This window comes from Athene cunicularia (assembly GCF_003259725.1).
Source record: "Athene cunicularia isolate RWA chromosome 1 unlocalized genomic scaffold, athCun1 chr1_part2, whole genome shotgun sequence".
Taxonomy (NCBI): domain Eukaryota; kingdom Metazoa; phylum Chordata; class Aves; order Strigiformes; family Strigidae; genus Athene; species Athene cunicularia.
Genome location: NW_020799092.1, coordinates 69,082,159 through 69,102,223, shown reverse-complemented (window position 1 = coordinate 69,102,223; position 20,065 = coordinate 69,082,159). Strand labels below are relative to the sequence as shown.

The following is a 20,065-nucleotide window of genomic DNA, read 5'->3' as shown; positions in this document are numbered from 1 at the left end:
TACACAGAAAGCTAAATTCTAGAATAAAAAAACGAAGTAAAATTCAAATTTATAATCAAAGAAAACTGTAAACAGGGAAATCTAGTTATTTGGAAAAAATTCATAAGCTATTTTATATCATAATCTTAAATTACTCCTTAATTAGAGTAGACAATTACACAATATAAACAGTCAGGAAGATCCCAAGTAGACTGTGTAGTGAAGATTAATATTAATAGTTAAGATTAATATTAAGGATAAATACATATTTAAGGCAAATAGAATAATGCCTCATTGTTCAGTAAAGTCCAGCTCATATGGAGTAAAGTCTTTTTGAAGGAGTGATCACTTTTCCAAAACATTTAGCAAAGACTCCTACTACACATCCAGGTTCAGTTACCAGGATACTCTATGGCCTCAAAGACATTCAAAGGAAAGAAACTGTATCAAGAAATTGAACATTACTGAATTATCTCTCTTTACATAGCATAACATCATAATGACTCATCTTAAAGATGGAGAAGACAATTAAAGCTGAGCCGATTATTACCATTAAAAATTAAAACCACCATCTTTTTTTCTAGCGGTCTGGCAATAAGACATGAAGTATCTAAAACTTTATCAAGAGAATGTGAGACTGAAATGTCACATGACTGTCTCAAAGCTTGCTTGTGTGTGTGCAAACCTCCAAGAGAAGCTGCTGCAGCCAATGAATTGGTCTGGGGGATGCTGCCCAGAGAAGCAGGAGTGTACTGAAGGATGTACCCCCCCACTTCCTTGCAGTTGCACTGTCCGGACTCTTTCGACAACCCTCAAAGGGGCAGACATGGATTGAGCTGGCCCCATCCTGTAGCCGTTTGTGGCTCTATTGTGCAGGACAGACTCTATGCCTGCATTGCTAATGGACTGACAAGAGGCAAACGTTCCTGCCCTTGAAGCCGGATGAAACAAAACCTGTTGGACCAGAGGAAAAAAAAAACAAAAAACAAAAAGGCAAGCATATATGCTGATCAGCGGGTATGATGAACTTAAAAAGGCAGCAGAAAATCCTGTTCTTTGTGAATCTACCATTGAAGCCAGATCTGTTTGCATCTACCATCAAAGCCAGATCCGTGTGCACCCACCACCAAAGAACTGAAGACTGAGGACCAACGGGACACCGCTGGATCCACGGTGGTGACTATTCTTGCAGCCTTATCCCACATCCTTGCTTTATTTCTGCCTTTTCCTTCCATTCTGTGCTATCGCTACTCCTCTTCACCTTTTCAATAATAAAAACCTGTTTTGGGTATATGGCATTTGACTTTGTTTGTGTCTTAATCTCGCTCTTGGGATCATATCGAAACCTTTCCCGACATTAGATTGGGACAGAGAAACTCAGCCCATTAGCAGCACACCAGCTTTTAATGCTGTCAAAAATGGTAATTCCACAGAAGGAAAAATTTGCCTTTGAACAAGGAAATAAGGGCTCAGAAAGCTCAGTAAACCTACAAACCTAGCTCTATGAAACAAAACTAAGGAACACAGATGTTCAAAATCTGTAACATCTCATAAGCATTTGGAGGCTTGCATGCATCCTTGGTAGAGCAAGGATCTGCCAAGTCAACTTCACAAGCGTGTTTTATACTGTGCCTGTATACTCTGGTGATGGATTCCCATGTTTGGCAGTTTCGTACGTGACAGAAAATGGAACTATCTGCATGACCATCCATGAAAAGGAGAACACAATCTGCTGTCACTGCTTTACTTATTAAATATTTCATATGCTACAAATGCTGTTTTGTTTAAAAGTTTCCTCCTGAGAAGCCCTATTTCTAACATTATATGGCAAGAAAGAAATGCACATTAAGAAAAGAGATTGTATCTAGCAAAAAAGAAACACTGGGCATGAAACATAATTAAGAGAGCAAATATTTAGAGAGGAAGCTTGTTAAAAACAGCACTATAAGAAAGCAAACAAGACCTCATCCCCCAAATTACCTGGATATTTCCCGGAGATAAACAGTGTGCATTGCCTTCTTCAAATGAGGTTCGATATTTTTCCAGAGTTTGCGGGTGTCACGTTCATTTGCTGCAGCAAGTCAGAATCACCTCTGTTAAAAAATTAACTTGAACAACACAAACGCTTACCTCTGACATCTGAACAGCCACAGGCATGACATTAAGTCTAACACCCCAACTCTGAAATGCTGTATTAGGATGATGCACCATCATCATCCATTTGTAAGCATATGCAACCACAAAAGGCTGTTTCTCTGTGGTTTCTGTGAGACACTCTGGGACAGTTTAGCAGAAATTCTGCTCTTATTCTCTCCTTTTAGCCTTGACAGAGAAATTACTTATCCCATTACTTTGCAGAAGTCCTGGTTGTTGAGTGAGGAGAAAGATTTATAGGGGGGAAGCAAGTTTCCATGTTATTTCCATCTCATTTCCATAAAACACCACCAACAAATGTCATCTACTACTTCTGCTGCAAATGCTGCTATTGGGTGCAACCAGAGTAAGCAATGCTGTTGTGACCAGAGAAACAGTCACAACACAATGAGGACCAAAGCAAAAAGTCCGCCACAAAACTCACAGGAGGGCACCTACACTCTCATACACCTGCTCAAAATCAAGACAGAAGCTTACCTTCTCCTCTGACCACTGGCTCACAGTATTTAGAAAAATTGAGTGCTGCCTACAGAAAGTAAAACACACAACACATTAAAAAGGTACTATATATTTGATCTAGCTACAGAATATAACAAGCAGCACAATTCATCATTTTGCAAAACCAGTTAATTCTTTTTGAGTCAATAATTATGCCATTTGCTTCCAAACATTATATTGTAAAACGTTCCTGTAGATTAGAATACAAAGAGAAGTAATGTATCACAGGTTACTTGGTTTGATCTCAGCAAAAACTGTTTACTGTACTCAGGGTTTGCATTTTTTTAAAATAACATAGTCATTAAACATTGTAAATGTAAAAAAAAATTTTTGCATAAGCTTCTTTACTCCCTTCATTTTCAGTTAAAACTTTCCATTCCAGAAGCAGTTCAGCATGTAGGCCTCAGAAGATAATTTTTGCTTGTGTAAGTATTTTAAAAAACCAAACCAAACAACAAAGAAAAAAAATCCCCTGCTAACACATTCCATATTCAAGCAAACTCCTTTTGCCTAAGGTAAGATTGGGAGATTTCTGTCAAGCATGTAACTGAGATTTTTTTCTAAAATTATTAAATCAATATCACACAGAATTCTGTGAAGTAACAATTCTCACACTTCTTTCTTCTTTTGTCCTATTGCACCTTATTAAATCTCTGTGATAGTATACAAAACTGAATGCAGTAACTTCCACACATAAATCCAGTATAACTCTAGAATGTATTATTAATAATCATGCATAACATACACATTTAGAGCCTGTATTTGACACTATGGAGTTGTTGAGAAGCCCACACACTTGTACATGTCGGTCATTTCCTTATATAAAGACTTGTCAAGAACAAAAATAATTTAAGGTCTCATTACGTTAAGTCTTTTCACAATGTTGGTATTTCACACATACACAAACAGTACATCTAAAGCTAATGAAATTATTCTGATAAGCAGAACCACTCAAGTGCATGTCTAAAAGGACTGTGACCCTAGTTTCTATTTGTGCCTCCATCAGTTTTCAGCAATCTCATTTAAATATAAAACCTCTATAGTCAACAGAAAAGTTCAGCTGAGGTTTAGCTACATCTTCCTGACAGAAATGCAGGCAGGACATTCAGATCATCTCACTAGCACTGATTTGTTCACTGGCCATAACCACTGATCACTTCAAGCTTGCAAAACTTCCTTGTGCACAGCATAGTTATTTTAATAATAATTTGATTAACTAGTAATTGTTATTGCTATTTAGCTCTTCTTAAGAAAAGGTCATTAGCAAGTAATTTTTATTTTTCTTCTGTTAGTCTGCCATTACATTCTTCAATTGATATATGATTAAAAGTCCTTTTTCCAAGTATCTTCAATGTATGTTTGTTCTCTCAGGCATGACTATATGGCAGGAACTTTGACTTACCTATTTTATTCTTAATTCCAAAAGACAGACAATGAAAACATTTATGTCAATCCTTACTTCTCTAGGCCTTGGAGTCAAAATAACACGCTAAGTTTCTGTAAAACCGTGCAACAGATCGGGCTTGTAGCAGCTTAGTTACTTGATTTGCCTCATACAGAAAATCTTAAGGTGAAAATTTCACACTCCTAAATAATACAGCAAAATGTTTCAAATTTTAAGTTAAATTTCCCATAAAATTGAAGTATAAAGAATGTTGGGTGGCAAGATACGTTTAATAAACATGGGAAATAATAGAACTTGCGGCAGGACATGCTAAGACCATGTAATTGAAGTGGTTCCTTCAAATGTTTAAAGCAGCTGTCTGGCACTCCACTGCCTAGTCCAGGAAACGAATACAACAAAAGGCTACGTAGGGATTACAGAAGTCCACGCGAACAAGAAGGCAGCAGTAAGAGCAAAGTCACATAACCACATGTAAAAAGAACTTGAAGTGAAAAGCAGCACAGTGAGGCCTATCATTGCCTGAGAGAGTAAAATCCTAACTATTACTTCCTCTGACTGAATTGCAAACAAACAAAAAAAATAATTAACCAAGCCTGTAATGGAGTAGTCCCTCAAAAACTGCTGCAGTTCCAGCAATTGTTTCTACTGTACTTATCAGTAGGCATAAAAGGTTTCATCACATTTATCTCCTTATCCCAACAGGTGAAAATAGGTAGCCTAGCTTCTCAGTCACTCTCTGATATCAAGGAGCAGCTTGAGCTCAAAAACCCCAACAGAAGTTCCAGGCTGGATGAACCACATGCAGGCTGGCATCCCATTAGTGCTGCTTTTGTTGCCTCTGACCATAAAACTACATAGCAATAGAAACCCTTTACAGGCACCAAAGCAACTGCAACCTTTGTTACGGATTTGTAGGGAAACTGCATTTCAAGGTAACATGTCCTTAAGAGGGAAGATTCAGACTAGATACAAGGAAGAAATTTTTACGATGAAGGTGGTGGAACACTGGAACAGGTTACCCAGAGAGGTGGTATGCTCCCATCTCTGGAAACATTCAAGGTCAGGCTGGATGGGGCTCTGAGAAACCTGAACTAGTTGAAGATGTCCCTGCTTGTGCTGGGTTTGTGTGGTGGGGTTTTTGGTAGCAGGGAGTGGGGGGGCTACAGTGGCGGGCCCCATGAAAAGCTTCTCAAAGCCCCTCAGCTCCAAGTCAGATCCACCTCTGGCCAAGGCCGAGCCAATGGGCAATGGTGGCTGCACCTCTGATATAATATATTTAAGAAGGGGAACCTGGGAGGGGGTTGGGACTTGTGAGAAGGGAGTTATAAGAAGGACACCTATGTGAACACCAAGGTCAATGGAAGGAAGGAAGAAGGGGAAGAGATGTGCCAGTATCCCTTGATGAGATGGCAGGGTCACCCCCCTGCCACCATGGAGGTCACCACTGGAGCAGAGACTCGCCTGCACCTTGTGGAGGACCCCACACTGCAGCAGGCAGCTGCACCTAAAGGAGGCCAGGACTCTAAGGGAAGAAGCTGCCGCTGTTGTAGTTCAGTGCTGGGATAACTGAAACACATGGGGGTGACACTCACCAGAGTAGCCCGGGAATGGTTGCAGCCTGTGGGAAGAACTCACACTGGAGAAAGTTCATGCAGGACTGCCTCCTGTGAGAGGGGGGCCAAGTAGAGAAGGGGAAGAAATGCAGGAGTGTTTCTACCCCTCAGGCGGAAAGGGCAGCAAACTGACCAAAAACCCCCCATTCCCTGCCCCGTGTGCTACTGAGGTAAGGAGACAGAGATATCAGGAACAAAACTGAGCCCAGGAAGAAGGGAGGGATGGGGGGAAAGTGTTTTTAAGATGTGGTAATGCTTCTCATTGTCCTACTCTGTCTGTTAAGTAGTGTTGTTTTTAGAGTTTGAATTAAAGCAATGTTATTTTTCCTTCCCTAAGGACCCTGTCTTTTGCCAGTCACCATAATGGGTGAGCCACCCCTAGCTGTCCTTATCTCGATTCCTGAGCCTTTTGCTTCATTTTCTCCTTCCCAGAGCTGGGGGAATGTGTGAGTGAACAGTTCTGTGGGCTCAGTTGCCTTCTGGGCTCAAACCAGACACTGCTCCATGCAGGGGGCAGTGGACTAGATGACCTTTAAGGTCCCTTCCAACCCAAACTATTCTATGATTCTATGATTTTTCTCTTTGTCTGTATTCAACAATAAATCTAGACTTTCAGAATCCGCTTGGCAAAACACACCCCAAAACAAAACAACTCTAAAGGAGTTCATCTCACCAAATGCTGAAGTTCTTTCAAGTCCCTACAGACCATGTAGAATACACCAAGCAGAATATTGATATACGCAGCATAGAAATCCGCAGAATATTCGGGGGGATGATTCTGAGACAAGATTTTCTGCAGGTGTCCTGTTTAAACAAAAGTAAATTTTGCTTATTTAAAGCTAACTTAATAAACTGACCCCATTTTACACGTTAAGTGGAAAAACAAACTATAATCATTACTAAAAAAAAAAAAAAAAAACAAATCCAACAAAATCTACACAACTAAAAGAACCAGCAAATATACCAAAACATTACTTTGAGATGTTCTGGCAACTGCAGAGATAAGTCTTTTAGAGGTTGTGTGAATATAGACTTTTACATTCTAGTAGCTATTACATATTCCAGATTCTGTAAGAGTCATACTGATAAACATGGAGTAAAACATCTGGAAGTTGTCAGACAAAGTACTACTCAATCCCCAAAAAGCAGATTAAAGATTTACCTATGCTGTAATCAGGAAAATACAAGGTGAATGGCTCAAAGCATCCAATACTTGGACGGAACAGTTCCCATACTATTTCACTGAGCAGGACAACTGTCACATTTCTGTCTGTCTGCACAGGGAAGAAAGAAAAAAAAAAAAAAGAGGAGTGGTAACAGGCAGAGAAAGAAAATAATAATACTAAATGTTACAATATCAGTGAGAAGAATTATTACTGTGACTTTTCTGTTCCACAAAAATCATCAAATTTACAGTTTAATACAAATGACTAGCAAAGTAATAAAGCATCAAATGGTCTAATCAAGGTCATACATTTGCAGATTTTCATAATTACATGAGTTTTCTCTGCATCCCTTGCCATTGCACTGACAGTGTGGAGTTACAGAGCTCTGGGAGTAGGCAATACCAAGGAGATTCCATCCCTTAATCCCAAAAATTAAGACAGCATTTTACTTGGGTCATTAAACTCAGACTTTCAGAACCAACAGGAAGAAAGGTGAAAGAAAGTTCAGTGCTTTCTGAAACGAAGCTATCTAGTACTTTATTTTAAAGATAAACTGGTCTTTAAAAACAAACAAAAAAAAACATGCCAAACAAACATAGTATTAACTGTGTACCCTACCAACCGTTTTACTAGTTACAAACAATGGTTAAAAAGAATATGTCACTATATATAGCCAAGTTTTTATTGACAATATACTTGCCTTAAGTTTGGTGTTTTGGATGACAAAACCACTTCATGTTAAAAAAAAAAAATATTCCTTAATTTGCTCACCCTTCAATATATCAGCTTTATAATATGAAACTAACTATCTGTGAAGAGGATGCCTGGTTCTTCCTTTGAGCAAGGCTTTTGCAACCATAACAGAAGTTCTACATAACAAAAGATGCTTTTAAATATGGTTCAAGAAAGAAGTTTCAAAACTTCTGAGGCACCTCAAGAAAATAAAAGGAAGTAATGTGATTGAATTGACAATGCTGTGAATTACTTGAAAGAAAAGTTTAAATGATATTTCCCTTCACTGAAATCCAGTGAGAAGCTTCATTTACTTACTCTTCCCTCTTCTTGTCAAAGTGGCACCCACCCATATTCTTTACTGGTTTTTCTCTATTTTTATGGAACTTGTTTCTTCTTTAATGAGAGAACATTTCTGTAAATTTCTTTCAATTGTGCTCCTTTCCCAGATTTCCTAGTATTTTAGCTGAGCAACGTACTAAGGTATTTTCAGTTCTGACAGACCTGACAAGACCTTCCTATATGAAAAGCTTAAGTTCCCACCATAACCCTCACTGAAATCAAGCATCCCATGACCCATTATTCACCAAGAATCCCCCAGTCCCATGAAATCTTTCACCACTAATGAAGTTTCTTGTCTCCTTTCACTCCAGGAAAGGAAGTGGTGCAGTACATTTGTTCCTACAACATTCCTCTGCAACATCAACTGCACAAGAATTTTACAAAGCCTCAGTCCAGAATCCAGAATTTAAGCAACTGGAATCTTAGCATTCAGAAAAGCTGACAAACTTCTTTGGAGGTTACTTTTGAATTTGAGAGTGTTTCTCTAGCATATTTAAGTCTTAGCCTATTTTTTTTGGTCCCTGAACAGCAATCAAAGTTTTCCTCCTCTTCCGTCAAACACGGGCAGCAAAATCCAGAACACGGGCAGAACAGCCAAAAAGAGTCAGAAAATGCACCAGCTGCCAGGATTAAGAACACAGCTGTGAATCAGTCTTCATTCAGCAAATAGAGAAATCAATGTCACCAGAACATTAAGAGTACCACACAGAAATCTTAAGAAGAGTAATTTCAGCTATTTAGCTGTACAGACATTTCAAAGTACCACCATCTTCTGCTTCTGTCTTCAGTTTCTTTTCAAAGGATGCATTATTTTTCCTTATTCCAAGGCATAAACTTTGATACTTCAGAAGTGACAGAAGGAAAGATACAGTAGTTTACTCCAGAAACAGACTGTTGTACCATTCCAGTAGAAGCGTAAAAACTCTCTGCCATCAAAAAGCCCATTCACAGCTGCCACAGCTGTAGCCACAATTAAATCACTGGTACTCTACCCACCATCCTCAAGATAGCCACCACACAATGCTGTGAAGTTTCACATGGGAGAAACTTGAGGAAGACAAACGTTTCCTGAGTTGAAAATTGACACATCCAGTGCTGAATTCACTCTATGTGGTTGAGCTCTGAATCAGCAGCTGACTCAGAAGCAGACTTTGGATTCCCACACAAATATGTGACAAACTCTAAAAGGGTTTGTATTTATGTATTTGTACCAAGACAACAGGAGCTATGTTGAAACTTCTCCTTACAGATTATAGTCTGCCTGAGATGATTTTTTTTTCTGCAATTATTACAAAACATTAAATGAAGAGTAGAAAAATTTCATTCTTCTTAAAAACAAAAATATTCTAGAAAAGATAGCTATGTATCTGACACCAGCCTCAAAAGAACTTACAACAGATTAGATATCATAAAACAAGATACTATTAAACAGAATTTTTTTTTTTTTAAAGTGTAAGAAAAATCTGCCAATGTTTAAATTCTGGTTTAGTTTCTAGTTTTGACCACTGCCAGTTGACTGGCAGATGAGTTTTGCAACTTTTCTCATCTAAAGAATCACTTGTCTTGATATGTGAACCTAGATGGACAGACAACATGTTCAGTTACTTTCACTATGCAGGAAACTTTTTTTTCCAGACACTTACCAACTCTTGAAGCCTAAGAAATGCTGGCAGGATGTTTGCTTCCATTTCTCTCAGTTGCTCTGCTCTATCCAGTACCTTTTAACAAAACAACGATCTTATTATACAGATAATGTCACCTTCCATTCTCACATGGACTTAAAATTAATTCTTAGCTGCTGGAAACTCAATGGCTCTTAGACAGCAGAAACCACTTAAATATCAAGACCCCTTAAACAAGCAACATCAGAGAGATTATTCTTCAGGTGTGCTTCCAGGAAGCCCAAGCAGCTCCACCATCTAAAAAGAAATACAATTCCCAGACAAGCAACGTTCTCCTGCCTTGTGACAGTGAAAATTAAAACATAAGTCATGAATGTAAGTCAAGAATATCACTGACAAAGCCCTAACATTAACTGCCATTGAAACATCAATTTTTGTCCAAAATTCTTCCTATATTAAAAAAATTGTGTAGTACTGCAGCACTATATCAAAATGCTTACTGCAGGAGAGCTATCTTTTCCCACTATGAAATTATTTCTCAGAAGCAAGAGCTGATATTTTCAAAAAATTAGCTATCATCTGGAATTCACACAACTGAATTTTGAGAGTAACTTTTCTTGTCATAGTCTGCACCATAGATATTGACAAGATTTACTGCATTGTATACAAACCTGGCATAGCACTAACAAACTCGTAGCATATGCAGAGCTTAAACAGGAAGCATTTTATCTAACATGTTTTGAAGAGAAAAAAATAGCAGCATGAAAACATGCATGGCTATCCTTTAGCTAAAAGAATTTGTATTCTCAGTACATTTAAAATCTTGACAGGGACAAAAAAACATAATAGAAACACATTTCTTTACTGTTTTATTTATTACTTGAAATATAAATATAAATTCTGAAGTTCATTACTTCTTTTGAATAATTGCTGTTGAAAGAAAAACTATAGATCCCTACAAAATTGTATTTTTCTATCCTTTTACATTTCTTCCCCACACCAAAGCATTAAGACATCTATCATTTCTGTTGGCCGCAATAAGAAAAAGAATTTTATGTGGACAAACAAGAAACATTTTATGAAAACAGTGTTTCAAAGTCACACCATAACAGAAAAAAACCTGAAAGAGCAGTATCTCTGCAATAATAGCTCATGCTTCTCAGGAATTTATTTTAAACTGCAATACAATATACAATTTTATACTGATATCTACATTTGGTTTATATAATAAATTACTTCAGGGATGAAGACCGCTTTACATTACTGACCAAATAAAGGCTACATTTTTATGAATAAAATACTGCTGATTGGACCCCATGACATGAAGCTACCAAACACAAAGTTTAAGGTCTTGACCTAAGTAGATCTTACCTTTTAGCTGGGTGAAAAACAAACTAGAGTTTCTATTTACAGAAGATAAAATATACTGTGACCCTAGCTTGTGGAATATGTCAAGTTGTTCACAGAAATAGGCTACCCACAGACCTACAAATCCATGCCTCTTTAGTTTTAATACAGATTTATCACCCTTTATCTTTTCTAAAAACAGCAGCTTGGTACTTCTGTAAAGCACTAAATATTGTAAATGTATGAATGACTACAAGTTACATCGGTTCTGATTTTTCAGGTAGTTAGAATGAATAAATTCATTTTTCACAAGTAATCACAAGCATTCAGCATCCATGCTTGAGTTATGAGAAGCATTTAGAATCCTTTGCTTGAAAGTAAACATTTGTCTTAATCTGCTCTGAGCTAACTGGGCCGAAATATTACATTATTTACTACAGAAATTAAATAGAATAAATTAGTATTAACAGTTTATGCTACCAGCATGCTGGTCTTCCACCAGTCCCAATTTAAACCACTCTACTATAAATACAGATGACACAGGTTAACATACATTAACTGTTTTCCCCCATTCCTGTCTGTTCCTATGCAGAACAAAAATCAATACTAATTTAATAGTTAATTCTTCTGATTCAGCAACTATTTATGTGATACAGTTGAACCTTTCCAAGTATTTAATGGCTTGCTTTCCATAACCACTGTTCAAGAACTTTCTAATTTTCTGAGTGATGATAATTTTCCTATAACACATGAAGCATTCTTTACTGATGTACAACAGTTCAATTCAAATATTAATCTGAAAGTAAAATTATATAAAGCATTTTGAGAAATTCCCTAAAGATTATTTTAGTGCTAAATTTTGTTCTTACAGAATTGCTGAAGGATGCCGATACCACTTTTGTGATGGTAAATTAAAATGAATTATCTGTGTATAACTTCTTATCTGTTGTAAGTACTGGTACATTTTTTCTTCATTCAATGATTAAGAAGTATGTCAAATTTATTAACCTCATGAGCTGTGGGAAACTATGAGATAGTACTGTTTTCACCAAACATGATATGAAGTCATTTAATTCAGTGGGTATTTTTGAATGGAAATAAAACTTACTTAACTAACCTGTGAAACAGAAGGAAGAATGTTTGGTGAAGTTAAGAACTACTTGATTGACTACAAAAACAAAAGTAGTATGCCTGTCGATTGCTGTGAGAAACATACATAGTGATTACCCAGGGTCATTAAGCTTTCAATCTTGAACCACTTTTCTGTTTTCTTAAATAATCAATCTGACCTCTTAAAAAAACCCTTCATTCCTACTGCTGGGCCGAAATCACAGTCCATGTCTTTTCGCAGGTCCACAATGCATACATATAGTCACATATCACTAATAGGTTTTGTTCAATCAAGTGAGAGCTGGAAAAAAAAATTAGTTTTGAGGAGTCTGTCCTTTCTTCAAACCTCTGTTATGCCTGAGATTTGTTTCTATGTTCATCTCTCAGCACTATAAATGCTGTTACAGATTGCAAATTTTGACTTCTCCATGTAGTTATCACAGAAAAAAAAAAAAAAACAAGAAAACCTTGTATTCTAGTACTATATTGATTCTATCATTCCTGTGATCTAAATTTAGATTATTTTTCCTGCAGTCTGCCTGTTTATTCCCCTTGAGTATATCATCAAATTTTTCACTGCAGTCTTTTTTTTTCATCTTAATTTTCAAGCTACAGTTCTTGACTCCAAGGGCCACAAGTGTAGTTGAAGATGTAAGATCTAAACAGCACTTTTACAGAGAAAATTACACATTTCAGTTCCTTAATACAACTTCTAACTTGAACCTATTCTAGTCAACCAATTCTTGTCATTTGTGTGATCCATAATTCACTTCTGCCCTGCCTCCCACCTTTGCTTTTTCATGTGTGAAAATATCTTCACAAGGAAACAGATAAGCATGACTTACTAATTATAAACCAAATACAGGTTTCCTATATTTAAAGATTTTGTAATATTATTACATACCTAATTTAACTATACAGTACAATTTATGTTATTAGTTATGCTATAGAGCTTTTGTCTATAAAAAGTCCTAAAACCACAAAAAACGGATCCTCATGTAAAGACAATAAATCAATGGAAAGAATCTAAACAGTATCAACAGATTCTGAATTAGATCCACAGGGAAATTTTGTGAAAACTTATCTATATTTTTGAAAACTGATCTATAATGCACATATTCCACATACAAATTATTGATAGCAATTACTCACACTCTTAACCAAAATGAAACTGAAACACTAAAATTAAATTACTTACAATGTATAATGTTTGATCTTCAAGCTCTCGACTCACAACAGCTTGTTTAAACAGACGTACAAAGTCATTGAAAGTATCACAATGCACATGAGAAGTCTGTTCTCTCTCAGAACAGCAGCTTTGCAACTGCATGAGAATTTCTTCTAAAAGAAGACGTGAAGTAAAGTATTCCACGCAGTTCACAAACACATGAGGAAGCTGAAGAGAATAAGAGAGAAAAAAAAAAAAAAAAAGACAACTCTATTTGGCTTTTTTAGTGTAAATCATTTTCCCATCCAGATGAGACAATGAAAGAAACTACACCCTGCCAACAGAATATAGAGCATAAACCACAAAACCTTGCCAAAAAAGATTTATTACTGATGTACCTAGTCAAAATACTATATACCACAAAGTGGAGAGATATGATGAATCCTTATACAAAACATACAGTGTATCTTCCAACTATGTTTAAAAACTGTGAGCAATACACAAAAGAAAACTAAACAGCATTTAGATCAAAGAAAAGCTAGACAATTTTAACACATTACAGTATCATAAAATAGTCCGTTACAAATTACAGTGTCTGGATAACATGAACTTCTCTAGCTTATATTACAAAGAAAGTAATCTAGAAGCACAGTCCCCAAAATTACTCTGAATGTTTCTGGCATTCACTGCATACAAATGATAAAGTGTAAGCTTCTATATCAGACACATGTAATCAGCCTGCTTGTGCAGAACATTTTTAGAAAACCAGATCTTTTCAGAGTGAAGAGTGTGTGAAAAAAGTAAGAGTCTGAGATACAAGTATATTTTATGGATTGCCATAAAATGTAAGTACCAATTTAGTAATATTGCAAAGTTATGGTCATTTGTCTATAAATAGAAGGCACTATAGACTACAAAATAGTACCAGTATTCAAACCTACGTAAGGTAAAAAAAGGTAATTTTTTAGCAACTCTGCTTTAAGAAATAGATTATTTGCATAGCTCCATACTCTCTGGTAAGGCATGTGCTCTTTTTTACACCAAACATTAAAACCTCTGGAAAACATTAGTCATTGGGATACATATGCATTACTTGCAAAATTAAACTTATGATACAGGAATGTGTATATAACAACAACAAATATCTAAGTACGTCATTCCGGTCTTTCTACTTAAAATACAATATGGCATATGATTCAGCAGATGTGGGAAAGTGTGGGTATATGCTGGAATCCACTCAAACAGCATGTAATAAAAGGTTTTCTTACAATTTTTAAAACTATTAAAAGGAAGGGACTACATCTCCAAAAGCACCTTTCAAAGTGCCGCACCTCCATAGCGGAAGGAAAGCTGGGTGCCTCCGATGTGATTCACGACACCATATTAAGTAGGAGAAACCTATACTTAGCAGTAGCAAGTTCTGTAGAAAGAGTTGTTGCTTAGTTATATTCCTTTCCAGGATCTGGCCACATCTTTGGATATGTTCCAAGTGGGTAGCACAGTGTTAGGAGCATTGCACAAAAGGCTACTGCATGAAAAAGAATCACAACCACCGTCTTCCACCTTTCTCCCTCTGCAAAATTTTTTGAAAGGTAAAAGATCACTGTGTTTTTCATAAAAGCTAGTCCTGCAGATATGCGATAAGTGTGCTCTGGACATTCCACACACATGTGGAAATTTATGGCTTAGGCATGAAGCAGACACCTGTCATTGGATTTAGATCCCTGAAGCACAAGACAGACAAAAAAGCAGACACTAACAGGTTTAAATGGAAATTTCTGTGATGACACCCTTCAACTTAGAAGGAATTTAAAACCTAAAAAATTAGAACAAGGAATAAAACTAGCATGAATATACACATTTGCTAGCAGAAAAAGAAAAGCCACAAAAGTGGCAAGAACCTAGTACTTCAAAGTCTTCTGCCAACACCAATCAAAGAGACTGCAATGGACTTAAGCCATACCTCTCTACTTCATCCTTCAAGACAACTAATTTTATAAGAAACATGCATTCAAACACAATGACCCACTACTTTTATGTAGCTCAGATTATCATATGATGTTTGAAGAACAAGTTTCTCTGCCTGCAGTCTTTGCAACTGAAATAGACCCATTCCTGACAAAGTTCCTCCTTCAGGTTAGTAACATATAGCAATTCCAGGATTAATCATCAAGGATATAACTCATGTCCCAGTGGACAGCATTAAAGTAGGTTTTCTTCCTCAGTAGTTCAGGGAAATATAGTTTGTAGTCCCAGTTTCCCAATTCAAAACTGTACAATGAATTCTCAGTAGTTTTCACTTCACATATTCCAACATCTGTCTTATCAGTTCTCCTGGACCTACTTCTTACTCCTACAGTTTTCTAAGAGCACGAATCCAAAGTAGAAAAAGAATCAAGAAAGCAGAAATGGCTGAGGAAATAAACCATTTGAGAAAGTAGAAGGTAGTTTGAGGGACCATCTATCGCAAAAAAAATCTTCATTGTAAATATTCTTACCTGTAAGGTGTTTAGAAGAGTTTGCATCACATAGGTCTTTCCACTAGATGTATGTCCATAGATAAAGATGGATGGAAAACTAAACTGCTGACGCTAAGAGGAAAAAAAAAAAAAAGTTGTTTCTGTTTCAATTCCTCTTCTTCTTCATTCATCAGGTAAAAAATTTATCAGTGAAGTTTCCCTCCAAAAGAAAAGTTATCTTTTAAATTGAAGCATTAAATATAAAATATGCCAATTATTGTGGAATCAGTGTTATCAAGTTTTATATTTCATCTTCACTGGGAGGGTAAGTCCTAAGCATCAAGTATCACAAAGTTACCAGTGAAAGGGCTATAACATGAGTATACATTTTTCATGGGAAAAACAAAGCAAACCAATTAAAAAAAAAAAACCACACCAAACAAACAACAAAAACACACAACAAAAGAGAAAAGCAGTGGGGTCTTAATTCAAATTGGTTAACTAACTGAAACAAAACCTTGGCAAGCACAAACTTTATATTGTCCTAACTTATGCAAACACTACAAACCGCTTTTCTTTCCATTAGCATCAAACAGAAAAGAACTAAATTTTACTACTTTGGTAAAGGAGATTGCAAAGGAGCTCACTCTCACAAGGCAATATGTGATAGAATATCTCTAATCATTTAATGGTACTAATGCTGTATATTTCATGGATTTTTTTTTTTTAAGATGCAAGTAAAATAAGTAACTTCATTTCATTCTGAACAGGTATTTATTTTTGTGGTTTTCTCATTTCTAAGAATCTTGTACGCTGACTTAAAAAATTAATGCAAAATTAAATTTGACAAACACTTTTTATGAAAAACAATTATATTCAATTAATCCAAGATAAAGGCACTCTTGTGAGAGATATGCAGATGCACTAACCTGCACATTTACAAGAATTTAAGTATCTATTTTTTTAAGACGACTTGTTGCCATTGCACTTGTAATAAATACATAAAACTTAAATGCTGTAATTTAATGTAATTTTATCTATAATTAAAAACAGAACCAGAAACAGGTAGTAATTTACACTTTGTTCACTGAATGTAAATGGATATATCAACTGCTTTTAAGCTTGCAAATAAAAATCGCCATTACTTTTTACCACAGCTTTACCAAGCAGTAACAGAATCAATTAACAGGCCAGTGATTTCCACATCTTATGGCCTGCAACAGAACTACTAAGAATCAGAGTAATTTCACGTACTTAGAATTCAGATATTAGATTAACAAGTCAAAATCAAACAGAATTTCTACACTGCCACTGAAAAATAAAATACTTCAGAACTTCAGATGAGGGAAAGAGACTCACTTCCTGGTACTAAATGGCAAAGATGGAACAGAGTCATGAAGAAACCAAGTTTTAGAGACAGCAAGGCACAAATGGCTGTAAGTTTGGTTGGGTCCTTCCAGCTGCAAATCAGCTTTCAATATTCAAACTTACTATAATCTATTTGCCAAACAGTAATGTCAAAGATGGGCAATTAAAAACAAATAAACAAAACCCAAAGAGACAACCAAAGTCTGTTCATAATTACATCACAAAAATGCCCTTAAATTTCTATTCTCCTCTGAGGCAGCAGAACATCTTTGTTCTATTCAAACATGCAATATATAAAGGACTACCTCTCCAAATATTGACAGCAACATGGACACTTGGGATTCTCGACAAGGCACCAAACTTTCCAAGTGAAGCAGTGTAGCTGCTGGGTACGCTGGATGTTCAAGATTGGGCATTTTGATGTTCCTGTAGTTAGTCACCTAAATATGCACATCCCATCTGAGGTCCAGAGACAAGAAAAAGTGATCTGGAAAATAAAATATTTTAATTATTTGCTGTCATATACATAAAGGAAGAAAATAAACAGGAGTTGACAAAATCTAAACAGACCTTCTACCTCAGAATAATGGTATAATTACAACAGACTTAAGAGACTTTCTCAAAATGGAACTTTACTATGTAAGACATTATACAGACATTTTCACACCAGACAAAAAACTCAGATAAAAAGGGAAAGGTATACAGGGTATGAGCAAATAAGCATAACAAAGAATCCTCATAGTTTATTTAACTGGAGAAATACCTATTTAGTTCTGGGTTTATATACATTTAAAAGTAGCAAGAGAATAAAATGAGGAAAGTAGAATAGTCACAGATCATCACCTCCCTGATGGTAAAGACTGAAAATACTTCTTAAAAATAGTAGGAGCCCAAACCAGTTTGATAAAACTGTAATATTAACTACTGTCTACCTTTTAAACAAGGACTAATCAAGAAAGATGAAGAGTCTTGATTATCAAACGCTGGAAAGGCTGGATTTTAGTGACAGAACACTGAAAAACATCTCAAAGATACTACTTTGTCTGCAGCTTCTAGAGCTGCTGGAATGACAGTACGTTTGTTTGTAGGTTAACAACAACATGCAGAGAGAACTGAAGTAACCTCATGACCTGAATTCTAACTTCAAATGCAACATAACTTAATCAAATGTAACATAACTTGACATCCAAAAATAAAGTTTAGAAATTTAGATAGCACAATAAAGATATATCTGCAAGTTATCAAGACAAAGATAATAAACAAAGCACTCCAAAGAGATTTAAAACATAAATATTTACTGCCAAATATGTTATGCTGGGCATAAGTACAATACCACATGAAAAAATATTAGGTTATCATAAGGAGATCAGAAATAGCATAGGAAACTGAAAACAGAAGTAAAAAAGCAATATTGGGTTGCACTGACAGGGGAGCTACTGGGCTACAAGGAGGTTCACAAATACAAATGTAGTTACTGAAATACTTAATAGAGTTCGTTTTGGGATCAACCCCTATTAACTATTTCCATAAATACATTTGAGAAAATATTTTTTCTTTTATTTTTTACACTTCACCTTCAGTGTTTTCTGAAGTAAAAATTGGGATTGTGGAATCATCAGCAGAAAAACAAGTGGAAATAATGAGAGAAAGGATAACCCTAATAACAGAAGTAATCCAGTATAATGAAATTGAATACTTCAAATCACACATATTTGTAAGTAATCATATCACACCTAACAAGGACTACAGTTAAATATCATGGAACTGTAAGTCTGAAGCAACCTGAAAAATAAACAAGTCAATGACATAGTAAATATGAGAAATCAAAGTAATGCAGCTATCAAAAAACCAAACACATAATCATATGTACCAGGCAAATTATTTTCCATACAGACAACCACACATATAGCCTTGGTCCATTTTATCAGATCAGCTTTGAATAGGTTTGCCCACTCTATCTAGTCAGGTATCTATTAAAAATGGAATGAAGATACAAAAAAAAAGGAATAGCTTGATTAAGGCTGCCCTCCAAAAATGAGCTAGGAATAAATATCAAGGATGAAAAGAAAAAATGTCTAAATGACAGTAGCCTCCAGAAGAGAGGACAAACAAAGAAGAAAAGCGTTTTAGAAAAGGCTGAAAAAAGTTTGCATGGATTTAAGAAAAAGGACAGCATTTTTACTCCACTGACTACATGAGAACAGGACTTAACTAAGTGTCCTAAACATATCTAAAGCTGTAAGGTACTTCAGCTTCACCCTGCTGCCCAGCTGCACTCCAGAAAAGCATAAACCACCTGTTGGTCACACTGTATCAGCCAGCCCTGTTTGCTTCTCAAACATCCCAGCTCACATCAATTTATACTAAATACATTTAAGCCACTGGATGAAAAGCTGTATCTCTGACTATATGTAGGTGTCAATGTTCAACAGGATCCCATCCTAGAGTTGATAAGTGAAAGAATGTCTAGACACACACGTTCACAAAACGATTCCTTTAGATTAAATGGCAATGCTGACAACTTGAATTCAGGATGTTCCTGACTAGGGAAGGCTGTAAAGACGTTGTACATGTGACTGTAGCCAGACCAGAAGGGACAAAAGCCACTTACTTTCCAGCTGAGACCAGGTGAGGATACCTTAAAAGACAAGCTAGATTTTATGGCTAGATTTGATAATTTAGGAGGACCTCCCTCAGTTCATTGGCCCAAAATATCTACACTTGGCACGCCTTTCCACACTGTAGAACGAAAGCTGACAGAGCTAAAGAGACCTGCACGGTTCTGCTTCCCCTCAGGCCCTACAAACACCCTCGCCCCGCAGGGATTCCGCCGGCACTGGACTGCCCTGGCCGAGGGACTGACAACCCCCGGCCTCCACAGCGCGGACCCGCTGCACGAAGCCAAGGCTCCTTCAGCCGCGCACCTGTGAGGCTGTGGGCGGGCCTCGGCCCAGGGGGCGGCTCTGACCCCGGCAGACGGGGCGAGCGGCTGCCCGCACTCCGGGCCCCTGATCCGCGCGCAGCCCCGCACCGCTTCACAGCCGGAACGCAACAGGAGCGGGTCTGCCCTTTCACCCCACTCCCCGCCCCCCAAGCGCCAGA

The 20,065-nt window shown here is 36.7% G+C and overlaps 1 protein-coding gene across 6 annotated transcripts in view; it reads right to left on the bottom strand.

Annotated features, from left to right (window-relative positions):
* Window positions 1-20,065, bottom strand: part of ORC5 (origin recognition complex subunit 5) — an 82,668-nt gene that overhangs the window by 61,343 nt on the left and 1,260 nt on the right. For 5 of the 6 annotated variants that reach the window (XM_026867857.1, XM_026867858.1, XM_026867855.1 and 2 more), the window contains exons 2-9: window positions 17,269-17,450; window positions 15,635-15,727; window positions 13,167-13,364; window positions 9,533-9,607; window positions 6,812-6,923; window positions 6,323-6,453; window positions 2,611-2,659; window positions 1,960-2,050 (exon numbers count right to left, since the gene is read on the bottom strand). In XM_026867857.1, coding sequence (XP_026723658.1) covers window positions 1,960-2,050; window positions 2,611-2,659; window positions 6,323-6,453; window positions 6,812-6,923; window positions 9,533-9,607; window positions 13,167-13,364; window positions 15,635-15,727; window positions 17,269-17,379 — 860 coding nt within the window. In that variant the 5' untranslated portion in view covers window positions 17,380-17,450. Of the gene's footprint in view, window positions 1-1,959; window positions 2,051-2,610; window positions 2,660-6,322; window positions 6,454-6,811; window positions 6,924-9,532; window positions 9,608-13,166; window positions 13,365-15,634; window positions 15,728-17,268; window positions 17,451-20,065 lie in introns of those variants that run through there. The other variant, XM_026867860.1, reaches the window with a different exon arrangement.